Genomic DNA, 15,467 nt, shown 5'->3' with positions numbered 1-15,467 from the left:
TGTGGTGGATGAGATGAGGGATGCTATCTGGGTTGATGAACTTTCTCAATGCCTGTCTCTGGCCACGGTCAGATCACCAGGCCTCAGATTCCGGCGGCCGTCAAGAGGGTCTCCTTTGGTACCGCGACTCCGCTCAGCACGTCTTTGGTGACTTCTCCATGGCCGTTGTCCAAGCCAACAGCTTGCTCGAGGACCACAGCCAGCTCGAGTCTGGCTCCCTTAGCACCCTCCCCTCTGGTCCCTACGGCACCTTTGTTGGCGTCTACGACGGCCACGGTGGCCCTGAGACTTCCCGCTTCATCAACGATCATATGTTCCACCACCTCAAGAGTCCGTCCCCCTCTTCAAATTGATTATTATTAGGTTATCTGTAGGACTTGATCTCATCAATTTCTTTTNATTTTTTTTTTTTTTTTTTTTTTTATCTATCTTTTGTGGTGGTGGTGGTGGTGCACAGGGTTCACTGCGGAGCAACAGTGTATGTCATCGGAGGTGATCAGAAAAGCCTTCCAAGCGACTGAAGAAGGCTTCTTATCCATTGTTACCAATCAATTCCAAACAAGACCTCAGATAGCCACTGTAGGATCTTGCTGTCTTGTAAGCGTCATCTGCGATGGCAAGCTCTATGTGGCCAACGCGGGGGACTCAAGGGCAGTGCTGGGACAGGTCACGAGGGTCACTGGCGAGGCTCGCGCCACTCAGCTCTCGGCCGAGCACAACGCATCTATAGAGTCAGTGCGGCGGGAACTTCAGGCCCTGCATCCTGATCATCCGGATATTGTGCTTCTCAAACATAACGTCTGGCGAGTCAAAGGCATTATTCAGGTACTCTCTATAAGATATGTATCTTACAATTAAATAAATTCTTGTCTATCTGAACTATCATCTCTATCTTTCTCAGGTGTCAAGATCCATTGGAGATGTGTATTTGAAACGGTCAGAGTTCAACAGGGAGCCGCTGTACGCCAAATTCAGGCTGAGGTCACCGTTCAGCAGGCCGTTACTGAGTGCAGAGCCGGCGATCACGGTGCACACGCTGGAGCCGCAAGATCAGTTTATAATATGTGCTTCAGATGGACTCTGGGAACATATGAGTAACCAAGAAGCAGTAGACATCGTACACAATCATCCGCGTAACGTGCGCACACTCGCACTCTCTGTGTTTCTTTTGGTTAAGATGTATGATATGAGCATACTAATTAATGAATGATCTTATTGGGGCAGGGGATTGCAAAGCGGCTGGTGAAAGTAGCGCTTCAAGAAGCGGCAAAGAAGAGAGAGATGAGATACTCAGACCTGAAAAAGATTGACAGAGGAGTGAGGAGACATTTCCACGATGACATAACAGTGATAGTGGTCTTCTTCGATACAAACCTAGTGAGCAGAGCAAGCTTGTTAAAAGGACCGACGGTGTCAGTGAGAGGCGCGGGTGTGAATGTGCCTCACAACAGCTTGGCGCCTTGCACAACAACTCCCACACAACAACTCCCACACAACAATTGAATTTTTACCATGTCCTTAAAAAAAATATATATTCTTTTCCAAGATCTTCTGTAACTATTTATATATATATATATATATATCATTATTGACTGAGGGGGAAAGAAGGATACTCATATAATCTAAGTGGTAGTAGTTTTCTTGGGTTCCCTCCTCTTTCTTTGTTAGCTGTGGAGGAGGAGACTGGAGCAAAGCAATTTTATTCACTATCCTTCTTCGCTCTCTATCTCTTATGATCTTCTTCTTAATATTTTTTTTTTTCAAAAGTTATTTTTATCTGCTTCTATCTTCTACAGTTCCCCTCCCTCCAACACTATATAGTAGACATTTTGTATCCAGTTACTATATACTGTCAACAAATTTTTTGCCTCAGAGAGTTTTCCATCTTTTAAAAAAAAAAAGAAAAGAAAGATGGAAACATTGTAAATTTGTAATAGATTCTTTTCTCATTATCAAAAGTCAAAACTCTTTTCATAGCAAATGTAAAATAGGAAAAAAGATCAACAAATAAAATTATTACTGTATGGGCCTCCGTCATATATTTTCTCAAATAGGAAATGTAAAAAAAAAAATGATTAAAATTTACAAACGGGGGACATGTAAAAAAAAAGGGGCTATAAACGTAAAATAGCTCAAAACGATGGGGAACTAATAACGGATTGAAATCGAATCGGGTGGGTAATAATAATAATATAGTCCACCAACACCAACACCAACACCAACACCAACACCAACACCAACACCAACATCAACATAGATCTCTCTCTCTTATCTCTGTGTGTCTCCTTCTTCCTCTACAGATCTTTTGGATTAAGAAGAAAGACGAGGTACTTACAATACTAATACAATGTCTCTCTCTCTCTCTCTCTCTCTCTCTCTCTCTCCGATTTTAATCGTTTCAGCATATTTTCTCTTCGTTTTGTTTTGGATGTGAATATGTTTGTTTGTTTCCTGTGTTGTTGATCCGATTGAGAATTTCATTCATTCAAAAAAAAATTTTGTGTTAAAAAAGATATGTATCCAACGAACGAGTGGATTCACGATCAATAGATGTTGTTAATTAGGATTTGACTGGGGGAGATGCGAGTGCATACTCTGGATTTGCTTTGCTAACGTCGGACGGCACCTAGTTCATAATTATATTTGCTGACATCGTTTTTGCCCTTTGGGTCTGATTTGATTTGGTGAAGATCTGAATATTATGGGTGCTGCTGAAAACAACCTTGAATTGGATGGGGATGGCACCCTCGAGATCGGCATGGGTAAGTCCCTAGGATCTCATTTGCCTTTATACACTGCACCAGTCCATTCTCCCATGTGATCTTGACAAGCTTTATGAGTTATCTATCATTCGTCATTTGATTCTTCAGATTTAGTGATTTGCCTGCTTTTTCTCTACCGCAGAGTATAGAACTGTCTCCGGTGTCGCTGGACCTCTTGTCATCCTTGAAAAAGTCAAGGTATATCTTAGATGATTGCTATTTTGTCTTCTGTGCTATTCTTCTCTTTTCTCCCATGGCTGGATGACACCTACTTCTCTTTTCTTTCTTTCTTTCTCCTCCAGGGGCCTAAATACCAAGAAATTGTCAATATCCGTCTTGGGGATGGCACTACACGTCGTGGTCAAGTTCTCGAAGTTGATGGCGAGAAAGCTGTTGTTCAGGTTTCTTTCTCTTCCTTTGTTTTCTCCTCCTCTACTCTCACTGTCTGTTGCTTATTTGAACGCAAATGCAATATCAATCTAATCTTTGCCCTAGTCATTACATTACTAGTCATAACATGCTGCACCAGGGTTTACCTTTTTCTACATCTCCTGCTTATCAATTTCTTTTTATTTCACTGTCTAGGTTTTCGAGGGAACATCTGGAATTGACAACAAGTACACCACTGTGCAATTTACAGGAGAGGTATGCTTTTTTCCCCTATCGAGTTGAAAAGTAATCATTTTTTTTTTTATATAATATATATACCATTTCATGGTCTCACTCTTTTTCCACTTTGTTTTTCTTAGGTTTTGAAAACTCCTGTTTCTTTGGATATGCTTGGTCGTATCTTCAATGGTTCAGGGAAGCCCATCGACAACGGTCCACCTATTTTGCCAGAGGCCTACTTGGATATTTCTGGTGAGCTGCTTTTTTACTCTCTTGTCACATTATTAAACCCTCAGGGATATATAATTCTAGACTTTTGTTTCTCCAGGAAGTTCTATCAATCCCAGTGAGAGAACCTATCCTGAAGAGATGATTCAGACGGGGATATCCACCATTGATGTCATGAACTCTATCGCCAGAGGACAGAAGATTCCCCTCTTTTCTGCTGCAGGTCTTCCCCACAATGAGATTGCTGCTCAGATTTGCCGTCAGGCTGGTTTGGTTAAGCGTTTAGAGAAGTCTGATAATCTTCTCGAGGTAACGTTTTTTTGTCCGTCTTTACAGCTGGAAATTGCTTTGTTACAATTATATCAGTCATCCCTAATAACAGTTATGCAATGCTCTCTTTGGTTTGGTAAAATCTAGAGTAAGTAGTTAGTTGTGTGATGCCATATTTTTAATGTGTCATAACAGTATCACACCATCACATTGGTCCATTTATGTGAATTTGCAGCACCAAGAGGACGATAACTTCGCCATTGTGTTCGCTGCAATGGGTGTGAACATGGAGACTGCACAATTTTTTAAACGTGATTTCGAGGAGAATGGTTCCATGGAGAGAGTGACTCTTTTCCTTAACTTGGCAAGTCTCTCAGTCGCACTATGGAAATCTTGAAGCATATTTTAGTTCCATTGTTTTTCTTTCTGAAGGTTTCTCATTCTGTTTCCCGTACAGGCAAACGACCCCACTATTGAGCGTATCATCACTCCCCGTATTGCTCTGACAACGGCTGAGTACTTGGCATACGAATGTGGCAAGCATGTCCTTGTCATTCTCACAGACATGAGTTCCTACGCTGATGCTCTTCGTGAGGTGATAACTGATACTTGCATGCTCTGTTCACAACTCATGTACTTTGAGATAATAGGAAGCCTGACATAGTGTTTAACGCTGACTAATACCCTTAGGTCTCTGCTGCCCGTGAAGAAGTGCCTGGAAGGCGTGGTTATCCAGGTTACATGTACACCGACTTGGCTACCATATACGAGAGAGCAGGGCGAATTGAGGGGAGGAAAGGTTCCATCACTCAAATCCCCATTTTAACCATGCCAAACGATGGTAATTCTTAGTTGCTATTATCATGAACTCACTCAACATTTATTCTTTGTGGCTTCTCTGGTTGTATGTGTTTTGTTTATCATTGCCTTTGACTTTGAACGAAATTTGTTTGAAGCAAACAGTAAGAGATAGTAAAGCTTGACCGAGAGCAGTTAAAGTAAACATGGGATAGAACTCACCTGAAAGCTGGCTTAGAGGAATAGACAATAAAACAAACCATGCTATAATAAGTCGTTGCCCAATCCCATAGCGTCCATCTAGGTCTAGCTGTTTGGGAATCTAACAAACTGAGTGGATGATGTACTAGTGTTAGACTGTTAGTGTAGTACACCTCTGTTAGGCAATCTGGTCATATAGCCTTTTCACTGAGGAATATTTGTTGCTCCTATATTAAAGGTTTGCTGGTCAGTGAATAATTCTGTTCGAGATTTCTAACTTTTTGTCCCTTTTCTCTGTCCAGATATCACTCATCCCACACCAGATTTGACAGGATACATTACAGAGGGCCAAATCTATATTGACCGTCAACTTCACAATAGACAGGTACAATCTTTCAGAAGATAGTTGGTTCAAAGGTCTTATCATAATTGATATTACTATAATAAGGTGAATTTTACCTTTATGAGAAACATATATACCTTGTAACAATCTTATTTACGGACTTTTGATTTAGTCTATTAAATTTAGAACCACCCCTTGAATTTTTAGATATAGAGAGCACGTGGATAGTGATAGAATATTTTTGAAAACTGAAACATCTTGGTCATGGCTTCAAAACACTGACATTTGAATCTATTTATGTGCCAGCTAAAGACTAGAACTGATACTAGTTGGTGTTAATTTAGTGAACAGTCCCTCGGCATATATTGTGTTGTGAATCTTCTGTAATATCTTTGAAAGGCGTTTCACTTTAGTTTGTGTGTAACTGTAAGAAGTTGTTTCTAGTTTTGCGGATATGAAGTGTCCTAAAAGTTGGTTTAAAATACCAATTTTCTTTGTGTTCCACAGATATACCCTCCTATCAATGTCTTGCCATCTCTATCTCGTCTCATGAAGGTAAGTGTGGGAGATTCAAAATAAATTAAAGATGAAGCCAGGTGATCATTTGTTAAAGTAAATTGACTTTGTACTGTAGAGTGCCATTGGTGAGGGTATGACTCGCAGGGACCATTCTGATGTTTCTAATCAAGTAAGACCTTATTACTTGTGCGATACTATTACCAGCATCGTAGATAAAGCTTAGTTTATGGAAGTTTTACTTGTCAAATTTTTAGCCTGAGCTGAACTTGTTATTATTTTTTGGTGATTTTAGTTGTATGCCAACTACGCTATTGGAAAGGACGTCCAGGCCATGAAAGCCGTGGTTGGAGAAGAAGCTCTTTCGTCCGAGGATCTGGTCTCTCTAACCTTTTCTTTTTACTACACATTCTAAACGCTTTCCCTTTCTTATTCCTCTTTAACACTTTTCATGTCTGATGCAAACAGCTATATCTTGAGTTCTTGGACAAATTCGAGAGGAAGTTTGTGGCTCAGGGAGCTTATGATACCCGAAATATCTTCCAGTCACTCGACCTGGCATGGACACTCCTGCGGATCTTCCCCCGTGAGTTGCTTCACCGTATACCCGCGAAAACCCTTGATCAGTTTTACAGCCGCGACACCACCAACTGAAAAACAGNTTTTGGTGATTTTAGTTGTATGCCAACTACGCTATTGGAAAGGACGTCCAGGCCATGAAAGCCGTGGTTGGAGAAGAAGCTCTTTCGTCCGAGGATCTGGTCTCTCTAACCTTTTCTTTTTACTACACAATCTAAACGCTTTCCTTTTCTTATTCCTCTTAACACTTTTCCTGTCTGATGCAAAAACAGCTATATCTTGAGTTCTTGGACAAATTCGAGAGGAAGTTTGTGGCTCAGGGAGCTTATGATACCCGAAATATCTTCCAGTCACTCGACCTGGCATGGACACTCCTGCGGATCTTCCCCCGTGAGTTGCTTCACCGTATACCCGCGAAAACCCTTGATCAGTTTTACAGCCGCGACACCACCAACTGAAAAACAGAATCGCTACTACTGTACGTTGGTGTGGTGATATGTCCAAATGCATTGTTTGTTTTTTTTTTTTCTGCGGTTGGTTCGCACCTCTGTGCCGGCCGTCCCAATAAATGGTGTTTGTTCCCAATCGCTAGACCCTTTATAATTATTGTCTTCGAAACTAAGCAAGCAGGTTGATTATTCTTTTTGAAAGAGAGATTTGAGGTTCTTTTTGTAATTTATGATTATTATTTTTTCGTTTTTGGTCCCAAAATACTGGTTCTGAACAACATCAATATACATTTCTTCGTCTTATTACTGATCAGTGATCACAAATGTCAAATGCAACTATTTCTTACTTTCAATTTGCATTTTGCAACTAGAATTCAAAAGGCGTGTATTTTATAAATAGGAAAATTCGGAACTATATCAAAACCGCAGAGAGAGAACCATGAGGCGAAAGTTAAAAACTAGTGTATTATGTATGTATCTGCCTCAACCAGCTTTAGAAGTTCTAACTACTTTTGGCAGCTCAACGGAATCAAGGTCCCCAGGATATGGAGTCCAGAGCCCAAAGCCACCTCGACTTTCCTTTAAACTCTCTCCTTTCCCTTTGAGTTCCTGAAGACTCTTGACCCACTCGATCTTCGAGGAATGCTCTCGGATGTGAGGGTGCAGTTCGAAGAGAGAGTTGTACTCACAGTTCTGGAACATGAACACCTTGAAGGCTCCTTTTAGTCTGTCCACTACGTACCCAAAGCTCAGCTGGTCCCTTGGTGTTAATAGGTGCACCTCATTGAACCACAGGCAGCTGAACAGATTGTTCATTGCAGTGTGCTCTCTTATGATCACTGCTCCTTCTGGAACATCTGTGTAACGCAAGAGAAGAAGGTTGTTAGTAATCAATAAGGCACATAGATGAGACTCATGTTTTTGCTATGGTCTTTACCACTAACAGTGCCCTTTTTGATACTCCATGGTTCCAAACCCTCGTATCGATATATTTTCATATGAAGATCAACCAGAGGTCGGGCGTATCGCTTTCTCCTCTTGCACGCATCAGCTTCCTCGTATATATTTCGGTGGTGTTTGTGTTGAGCGATGGCAAAAGTATGCTTCCCACGCCACAAATACCTGAAATTGAGATGAAACAGAAAGATAGTAGATATCAATCCTGTGCTAGTGAACATTATTAAGTCTGCTAGATCACTTTGATGTACGGGTCTAATATCCATCCTTTTGTGCATAAATTCATACCTTTCTAACATAAGCAAGGGGTCAACAATAAGCTCCATTTTCCCATCAATCCAAATGCTGTACTGTGCTTCAGGGAATAACCTGTGAGTTAAGATTTTGGGGACTTTACCGTTGCGCCTAGGTTCATCATATGGAGGAGTTTTGAGTAGAATGAGACGCCAAATGCCAACCCATTTGCCTCCTTGAACATCTTTCCTCACAGTAGTATTTTTTCTTAAGAAATCGAGAGAGACCTCGTCCAACACCATAAGGAAACAGAAGAGCTTCTTGGAACGGTCGCTTATGTTCGATGGTTGGTGGGGTTCATCATAAGCATCGAATATCCCAGTGGCAACCACAAATCTGCATTTCTTGACGTATCTTTTATCCAGAGAAGACATTTCAGCCCCACCACGTGGCATAAATCCGCAATGGACCTGAGAAACGTTTCGAGTTAGGAAGTTATAAAGTAGGAAGGAAGAGTTCAGCAAACAAAAACAAAGGCTTATTAGTTGAACCTTCATCAGAGGTTTGAGTAGAAAACTCTCTTGGCGTTGAGACCAGCTGATGTTACCGCCAAAAAGAGGAAAGGGAGAGGTAGAGGAATCATCCTCGGTTATGTAGGTAAGATTAGTGACAATAGAATCAGGGGTTTTTGCAGTGGGAAGGAGCACCTTATCAGGGTCATAGGCAAGAGGAATGGGGCATCCTAGAGAGAGGAAAAACAAAAGCAGAAGAGTTGGTAAGAGAGAGAGAGAGAGAGAGAAAGAGAGAGAGAGAGAGAGAAAGCAGAAAGTAAAAAAAGATAGTAATTTTGAAAACTGACGGTGCTGGGGTTTTGGTACAAAACCAATAGTGTCTAAGATGACATAGAGTCGGCCTTCTTTGTTGCATATAGCTGTTGAAATAGCAAGGAATAAGATTCAAGGTTACTATAATAATAACAATAACAATCCAATGGAGAAGATAGGAGTAAACATGAGGGAGGGATACCTGAGAAGAAAGAAAGAGAAGATTGACAAGACCAAACATGAAACAAGAGGGCAAAGAGAATGAGAAGCATCCAGAGAATGCCTCCAACAAGAAGCAAGCGGAGGAAGCCTGCCTTCCATATTTTTTTCAAAGTGTAGTCAGTGTGAAGTCTGGACGGAGAGAAGAAGCCTGCCTCACCATCATCATCTGAATAATATAAACCAACCATGGGACGATTAGCTGATGAGCCAGCAGAGAGTAATAACCTCTCTATGAATCAATCGAAACTCTATAAGGTAGAAGAAGAAGAAGGATGAGACCTTTAGATTGAGCGTTATGAAGAGGGGTCCTTTCACCCCGGCGGCTCAACCGCACAGAAAGTGATCGCTGAGAGTCACTCATCATTAATTATGATGATTGGCTCAACAACACACACATTAGCTAAGCACAAGAGAGCTTTGATGATTCAGAAGACAAAAACAGATCTCTCTGATCTTCAACCAAACAACTTGGGTAGAAAATCAATCAAAGCCCCTAAATTATTCTGGATTTGAAAATCTCGAAGCTTTATAAAATCTACTTAGCTTCTTCTTCTTCTTCTTGTGATGGACGACGAATCCATGGATCTAGAAGAATTTCACGCTTTCTCCTTTCTAATTTCACGCTTTCTCCCCCAATGTACCAGAGATGTAAATGCCGATCTCGGTTTACTACAATTGCTTACATTCCCTATACCGGACCGGACCGGTTCAGGCTTATTAGTACTTGTATATTATTAAATTAGTAGAGAGGAACTAACTAGAGACGGAATCGAAGAGCAGAGAGAGAGAGAGAGAGAGAGAGAGAGATGGAGGGAGAGTTGATGGAGGCAGATGTAGTGGTGTCTTCGCGATTGAGCTTTAAGAAGATTCAATCCTCAGAAAAGTACCCGAAAGGCCAATCTACCCGAAGGTGGAAACACCTCAAGCAGATTCTTCAATCTGAGAACTGTACTCCCGACCTACCCAATTGTAAGTATTAACGGATTTGGGGTTTGGGATTTTGATTTTGTTTCTTGTTTATGATTCTGATTGAATCACACTGCCTGCGCAGATGTTAACATTGAGTCGCCTCCATCCACTCAACCCTGCAAGCGAATTTGCGATGTTACTGGATTTGAGGTCTGCTTCCTTCTTCTTCGCAAATTTTTATATATAGTTTTTTTTTTTCTTTTTTCTTTTTCAGATCTCTCTCTCTCTCTCTCTCTCTCTCGATTCTAATCCAAATCAGCTTCTTTTGTCTCTCTCTCTGATCACGCAACACGCAGGCACCCTATGTTGACCCAAGAACAAATCTCCGTTATGCTAATGCCCATGTTTTCAAGACTCTCAGGTCTCTTTCTCCGGACCAAGTCCACCAGTATCTCTCCATCCGCAATGCTGCTGTTGTTCTCAAGTAGCTGCAATGACCATCACCCAATTCTCTCTATTCCTTTTTTTTTTTAACCCTACAACATTATCCTCATTATGGTCTGGTTTGGTGGGAGATATACATGTAGTAGTAGTGGTAGTAGTGATCTTATGTGAAATACTATATAACTCAGACTAGTTTTGATTTCCCTTTTTTTTGAGTATTGTTAATTAAACAGACCACACAACACACATTGGTTTGGGACTTTGGGTACATCAAGAATTATTTCTACATGAACAACAATACTCAACTATCTCAAGGCTACACAACCAGTATCTCCAAGAGACAAACTACTACGTATGTTGTTTGCCTTCCTTCCTTCCTTCCTCATATGGTCATGGGGCTGCTTTCCTCAAGATCATAGTCAATATGTAACAAAGAGCAGCATCCACCGATGATAGCGCTACAATGAATACGGCTACCAGACATAGACTCAGTGTCGCTGTCTTTAGCTGTTTGTTTTGTCCCCCCCCCCCCAAAAAAAAAAAACAATTTAACACATAAGTTAGTTACAAACTAGTCCCACTCTCTCTACTCTCATATGTAATATGTGTATTTGTAAACAACAACAACATACCGTGCTTGTAAAACTTGGCCACTCTATGTATTTGAGCTGACTCGGTTGCTCAGCCATGAAAGAGAAGAGAGACCTCGTGCTCCTTTTTGAATTTTAGAGAAAGATGAACAACGTAAGCAAAATCAATGCAACATTCTGACTCCTCCAGCAAAAAAGAAAAAAAAAAAAAAAGATGTGAGAGAATTGATTTTTATACCAGACGATGTCTCTAAGAAGGCTAAGCCATAGGGGCTCTTCTTCGGAAAGGTGCTTGTTGTTATGAGAGCTCCAACTTTGACGAGAGCAACCTACCGTTACCACCGGCTTATGACTCACTCTTCCATTAATACTCCTCCTCTACAAAACAAGGAAAACACACACACTCAGAGCTAATTTGAAAAGCTTCCTAAGCTGTTCTTTTGGTCTTTTAATACGCCGCCATGGAAATTTCAATTTACCGGATCCACAGAAAACTTGAAGCAACTAGGTCCGAAGCCGTTGCGTCTTTGAATCCGGTGTGACGGAGCCAATCGGATTAAACCTATGAATCAAAAATCGAAAGTGGATCACACTCTAAGGACAAAAGATCAGAAGCAGTGAGCAAGAGTATAGAAAGCCACCTGGAGCGAATATCTCACCTGAAACACTAGTGAGAAGCCCCGGAGAAACCACCATCATCATCCTCCCTAAACCGAGCCGAGCGTTGGAGGAAGACGAAGCTGATGAGTGATGATGACCTCGCCCAGTCTCGCAGTCACACACAGATATATCCAAAAAGGCCTTCGATGATTTAATGGGCCTTTTTGGGCTTACAAGTTACAAGCCCGTTCTACCAATTACTTTCTTTTATTTTTGGAACATCCAAATATATCCTAAAATTCTATCCTGACCCACTGGAACCTGTTTCCCGCAGCCGCATGTTTGGGGATATATGCCGTCTTTTGCTCGGATATTGAAAATGTCTAGACTCGACTCTCTCTATCCTAGAATTTTATAGCCATTCTTTTAGATTTTTTTTTGTTTTTTGTTTTGCATATATCAAGAGGATGATAACATCCAACGTATCTAACTTATGCTGTTTTTATTTTTTTGTGTTCAGATAAAATACATGGTGTCTATACATTTCTCACCCTCCATCCTCACCCCTCCCCGTCGTCGTCCTCATCATCATTCGTAATCCCAACATCGGCATCACCATTCTCCGCCTCTTCCGCACCAACATCATCATCATCATCTGAACTCTCATCACTAGTTTCATCGTCAGAATCATCATCATCATCATCATCCACAATATACTCATGGTACCATCGAGTACCAGAAACCAAATCCTGTTTCCAAGAAAGAAGCAACATATTTACCTGCCAGTACCAAATTCACCCCTCCAAAGTAACATTCTTGTTAACTACTAAGGCATATCCTCCGAGTCTTTAAACACAAAAACATCTATATAGAGCAGCCAAGAGGTGTTAGGGCAATGACCTGTTTTGCATTTCCCGGCGACAAGGGTCTCTCGGTTCCTCCAGGAGTCCAGATTTTGATATCAGTTTCAATTCCACTGCTACACATGAGTGGCATGTGAGGATGAGACTCTACACAGTTGACAACATGTTTGTCTGCTTGTAAAATTTGGCCACTCTATGTATTTGAGCTGACTCGGTTGCTCAGCCATGAAAGACAAGAGAGATCTCGTGCTCCTTTTTGTATTTTAGAGAAAGATGAACAACATAAGCAAAATCAATGCAACATTCTGACTCTTCTAGCAAAACAAGATGTGAGAGAATTGATATTTTTTTAATACCAGACGATGTCTCTAACAAGGCTCAGCCATAAGGGCTCTTCTTCTTCGGATGGCTTGTTATGAGAGCTCCAACTTTGACGAGAGCAACCTACCGATACCAGTGGCTTATGACTCACTCTTCCATTGATACTATTCTACAAAACAACAAGGAAAACACACACTCAGAGCTAATTGAAAAGCTTCCTAAGCTGTTCTTTTGGTCTTTTAATATCACCGCCATGGGAATTTAAATTTACCGAATCCGCAGAAAACTTGAAGCAACCAGGTCCGAAGCCATTGCGTCTTTGAATCCGCTGTGACGGAGCCAATCGGATTAAACCTATGAAATAAAATCGAAGGTGGATCACTCTTTAAGGACAAAAGATCAGAAGCAGTGAGCAAGAGTATATAGAAAGCCACCTGGAGCGAATATCTCACCTGAAATACTTGTGAGAAGCCCCGGAGAAACCACCATCATCCTCCCTAAACCGATCCGAGCCGAGCGTTGGAGGAAGGCGAAGCTGATGATGACCTCGCGGAGTCGTAGTCACAGATATCCAAAAAGGCCTTTGATGATTTATGGGCTTACAAGTTACAAGCCCGTTTTACCAACTATTTCTTTTATTTTTGGATACTAGTTGGAACTTAGAAATTTGAAACATCCAAATATCCTAAATTCTATCCTGAACCACTGGAACCTCTTTGCCCGCAGCCGCATGTTTGGGAGATTTTATGTATGTCGTCGTCCTTTTGCTCGGAGATTGAAAATGTCTAGACTCGACTCTCTCTATCCTAGAATTTTATAGCCATTTTGTTTTAGATTTTTTTTTGTTTTGCATATATCAATGTTGACAAATATCCAGGATGATAACATCCAAAGTATCTAACTTATGCTGTTTTATTTTGTGTTTAGATAAAAATACATGTCTATTCTATACATTTCTCATCCTCCATCCTCACCCCTCCCCGTCGTCGTCCTCATCATCATTCGTAATCCCAACATCGGCTTCACCATTCTCCTCTTCTTCCGCACCAACATCGGCTTCACCATTCTCCGTCTTTCTTCCTCCATATGAATATTCGGCCACAGTCAGAACCACTAACCACATACTCACACTTGGGTCCAAAAAAGTTGACACCTTTGACTGTTTCACGATTCGTGTGCTCTTTATAAACCTGAGGGGGCGTTGGCGTCGTCCTCCTCTCCTGAGTTTTAGTTGAAGAGGGATATGGAGCTGGGCCTAGCCCCATATCAGGGGTGAAAAGATAGATGAACTCGTCACTATAAGAAGCGAGGAGCTCACTCTGATCAGAGAAAGCAAGACCTGTTATTCCTACATGGTCGCTTCCAATCAAATGGTCAGGACAGAAGTGGTCGACGGGTTGGGTAAAGTTATACCAACCCTCAGATCGATAGCTGCGAATATCATAGACACGAGCATACTCATCCATTCCAGCGACCGCAAAAAGACCAGGGTTCCTCGGATCAACTGCAATTGCATGCAAGTAGACAACTAAATTGAACTTGGCTTCTTTACAAGTGAAAAGATTTGTAGCCACCCGAGTCCTAAGATCAAACTGAAAAAAAGTAATGTTGTTAATAGTATAGGCGGCCTGGGCTTATAAAAGAGAAAGGATTGTTCAACAGAGCAGCAAAAAGTAAAAAAACAGAGAGAAACTCACATGCTTAACAACGCCATCCTCACCACAAGTATAGAATGAGAATGGACTACCGGGCTCAACAGCCAATTTGTGGACGGGTCCTTGATGTTTACCCAACAAACAAGTCTCGACTTGTCCAGATTCAAGAATTTTGGAGTGGCGGACCTGTTACGAAACGAATGCAAACGAGGAGGGGATTTAGATAAAGTTTGCAACTTCTTTTGCGGGAAACATAAGCAAGTAAGTAGGAAGATAGGAAATGAAATTAGAAGAAGAAGAGAGAAGAGGAGGAGGGACCTGCTTATCAGCAGCAGAAGTGACAATGCTACGATCGTCAGAGAAAGGCATAAATTGGGCTTGGAAAACGTTGTTGAAGTGGCCGGAATCGAAAGAGAGCTTGACAGTAGGAGTCTGCCAATCCCAAAGGATGACCTGTTTGTCATCAGAACCTGAAAGCAAGATATCTCCATCTGCATTGAAACTGACAGTGTTTACACAACCCTTATGCTTAACCAGCTTCTTGTCAAGCCCCAGACGCCGCAATAGATCCTGGTGGTAAATATCAGTTGAGTGAGTTGATTGAGTGAGTGATATCATCCAATCCAATGTACACCATCAACATAATTTGGTCGGTTTCCTATCAGTTTTGTAGTAATTGAAGAAGCAAAAAAAAAAAAAACACACACACACACACACACACACATTGTGAAAGCAATATAAGAAAGAAATAAAAAGACAAAAAGATATCATCATCTATTATGTTGGGATGTCATCACCCAACTCCACGAATATGGTTCGTAGCCCACTGAAAAGCACACAGATTGAACATGAATCAGGAAACCCTAGAGACTGGAGTTGAAATCAGAAAACAGAACAGAAGACAAAGGCGAAGAAGAAGAGAGAGAGAGACCTCGGAGGCTGAGAAACGGTTGGAGAAATTACGATTGGGCAAGAGACCAAGCTCTCTTTCCCACACATTCACCACCGAATGGTCTCTTCTCGGCCTTTTCACCGCCCTTCCACTCATCCTCTCCCACCCACCCCACCACCAGATCAAGTTTTTTTTTTTTTT

General features: G+C 41.4%; 6 protein-coding genes and 1 long non-coding RNA gene across 8 annotated transcripts in view; 4 read left to right on the top strand and 3 right to left on the bottom strand.

Annotated features, from left to right (window-relative positions):
- LOC104716133 (probable protein phosphatase 2C 64) overlaps window positions 1–1,724 on the top strand; it is a 3,555-nt gene extending 1,831 nt beyond the window's left edge. The window contains exons 3-6 of one of the 2 annotated variants that reach the window (XM_010433489.2): window positions 114–330; window positions 458–825; window positions 902–1,138; window positions 1,225–1,724. In XM_010433489.2, coding sequence (XP_010431791.1) covers window positions 114–330; window positions 458–825; window positions 902–1,138; window positions 1,225–1,503 — 1,101 coding nt within the window. In that variant the 3' untranslated portion in view covers window positions 1,504–1,724. Of the gene's footprint in view, window positions 1–4; window positions 331–457; window positions 826–901; window positions 1,139–1,224 lie in introns of both variants that reach the window. The other variant, XM_010433488.2, reaches the window with a different exon arrangement.
- On the top strand, window positions 2,211–6,382 carry LOC104716131 (V-type proton ATPase subunit B2). Its single transcript, XM_010433484.2, has 15 exons — window positions 2,211–2,327; window positions 2,691–2,762; window positions 2,905–2,960; window positions 3,065–3,163; window positions 3,348–3,407; window positions 3,512–3,623; window positions 3,700–3,908; window positions 4,105–4,233; window positions 4,327–4,464; window positions 4,560–4,710; window positions 5,171–5,253; window positions 5,719–5,766; window positions 5,846–5,899; window positions 6,023–6,106; window positions 6,196–6,382. Exons 2-15 carry the CDS (start codon window positions 2,702–2,704, stop codon window positions 6,379–6,381), a joined length of 1,470 nt encoding a protein of 489 aa, XP_010431786.1. The 5' UTR covers window positions 2,211–2,327; window positions 2,691–2,701; the 3' UTR covers window position 6,382.
- LOC109127007 lies at window positions 6,400–7,058 on the top strand. The gene is made up of 2 exons (XR_002033704.1): window positions 6,400–6,488; window positions 6,579–7,058. It is a non-coding gene; the product is annotated as an uncharacterized LOC109127007 (long non-coding RNA).
- LOC104716132 lies at window positions 7,082–9,357 on the bottom strand (the record flags this gene model as incomplete). Its single annotated transcript, XM_010433487.2, is given in 7 exon segments — window positions 7,082–7,612; window positions 7,693–7,877; window positions 8,001–8,416; window positions 8,498–8,688; window positions 8,806–8,877; window positions 8,973–9,158; window positions 9,272–9,357. Coding segments are annotated over 7 exon segments (1,509 nt in total). The 3' UTR covers window positions 7,082–7,238.
- On the top strand, window positions 9,363–10,553 carry LOC104716128 (INO80 complex subunit C-like). Its single transcript, XM_010433481.2, has 3 exons — window positions 9,363–9,961; window positions 10,044–10,111; window positions 10,258–10,553. Exons 1-3 carry the CDS (start codon window positions 9,799–9,801, stop codon window positions 10,387–10,389), a joined length of 363 nt encoding a protein of 120 aa, XP_010431783.1. The 5' UTR covers window positions 9,363–9,798; the 3' UTR covers window positions 10,390–10,553.
- On the bottom strand, window positions 10,522–11,706 carry LOC104716130. The gene is made up of 5 exons (XM_010433483.2): window positions 11,595–11,706; window positions 11,415–11,497; window positions 11,174–11,313; window positions 10,978–11,059; window positions 10,522–10,852 (listed from the first exon to the last, which is right to left on the bottom strand). Exons 1-5 carry the CDS (start codon window positions 11,635–11,637, stop codon window positions 10,736–10,738), a joined length of 465 nt encoding a protein of 154 aa, XP_010431785.1. The 5' UTR covers window positions 11,638–11,706; the 3' UTR covers window positions 10,522–10,735.
- On the bottom strand, window positions 11,930–15,455 carry LOC104716127 (DDB1- and CUL4-associated factor 8-like). The gene is made up of 6 exons (XM_010433480.1): window positions 15,306–15,455; window positions 14,693–14,944; window positions 14,417–14,560; window positions 13,782–14,311; window positions 12,436–12,589; window positions 11,930–12,284 (listed from the first exon to the last, which is right to left on the bottom strand). Exons 1-6 carry the CDS (start codon window positions 15,420–15,422, stop codon window positions 12,096–12,098), a joined length of 1,386 nt encoding a protein of 461 aa, XP_010431782.1. The 5' UTR covers window positions 15,423–15,455; the 3' UTR covers window positions 11,930–12,095.

The sequence above is a fragment of the Camelina sativa genome, chromosome 10, assembly GCF_000633955.1.
Source record: "Camelina sativa cultivar DH55 chromosome 10, Cs, whole genome shotgun sequence".
Lineage (NCBI taxonomy): Eukaryota > Viridiplantae > Streptophyta > Magnoliopsida > Brassicales > Brassicaceae > Camelina > Camelina sativa.
Note: the sequence above shows the minus strand (reverse complement) of the source record. Positions and strands in the feature narration are given on the sequence as shown.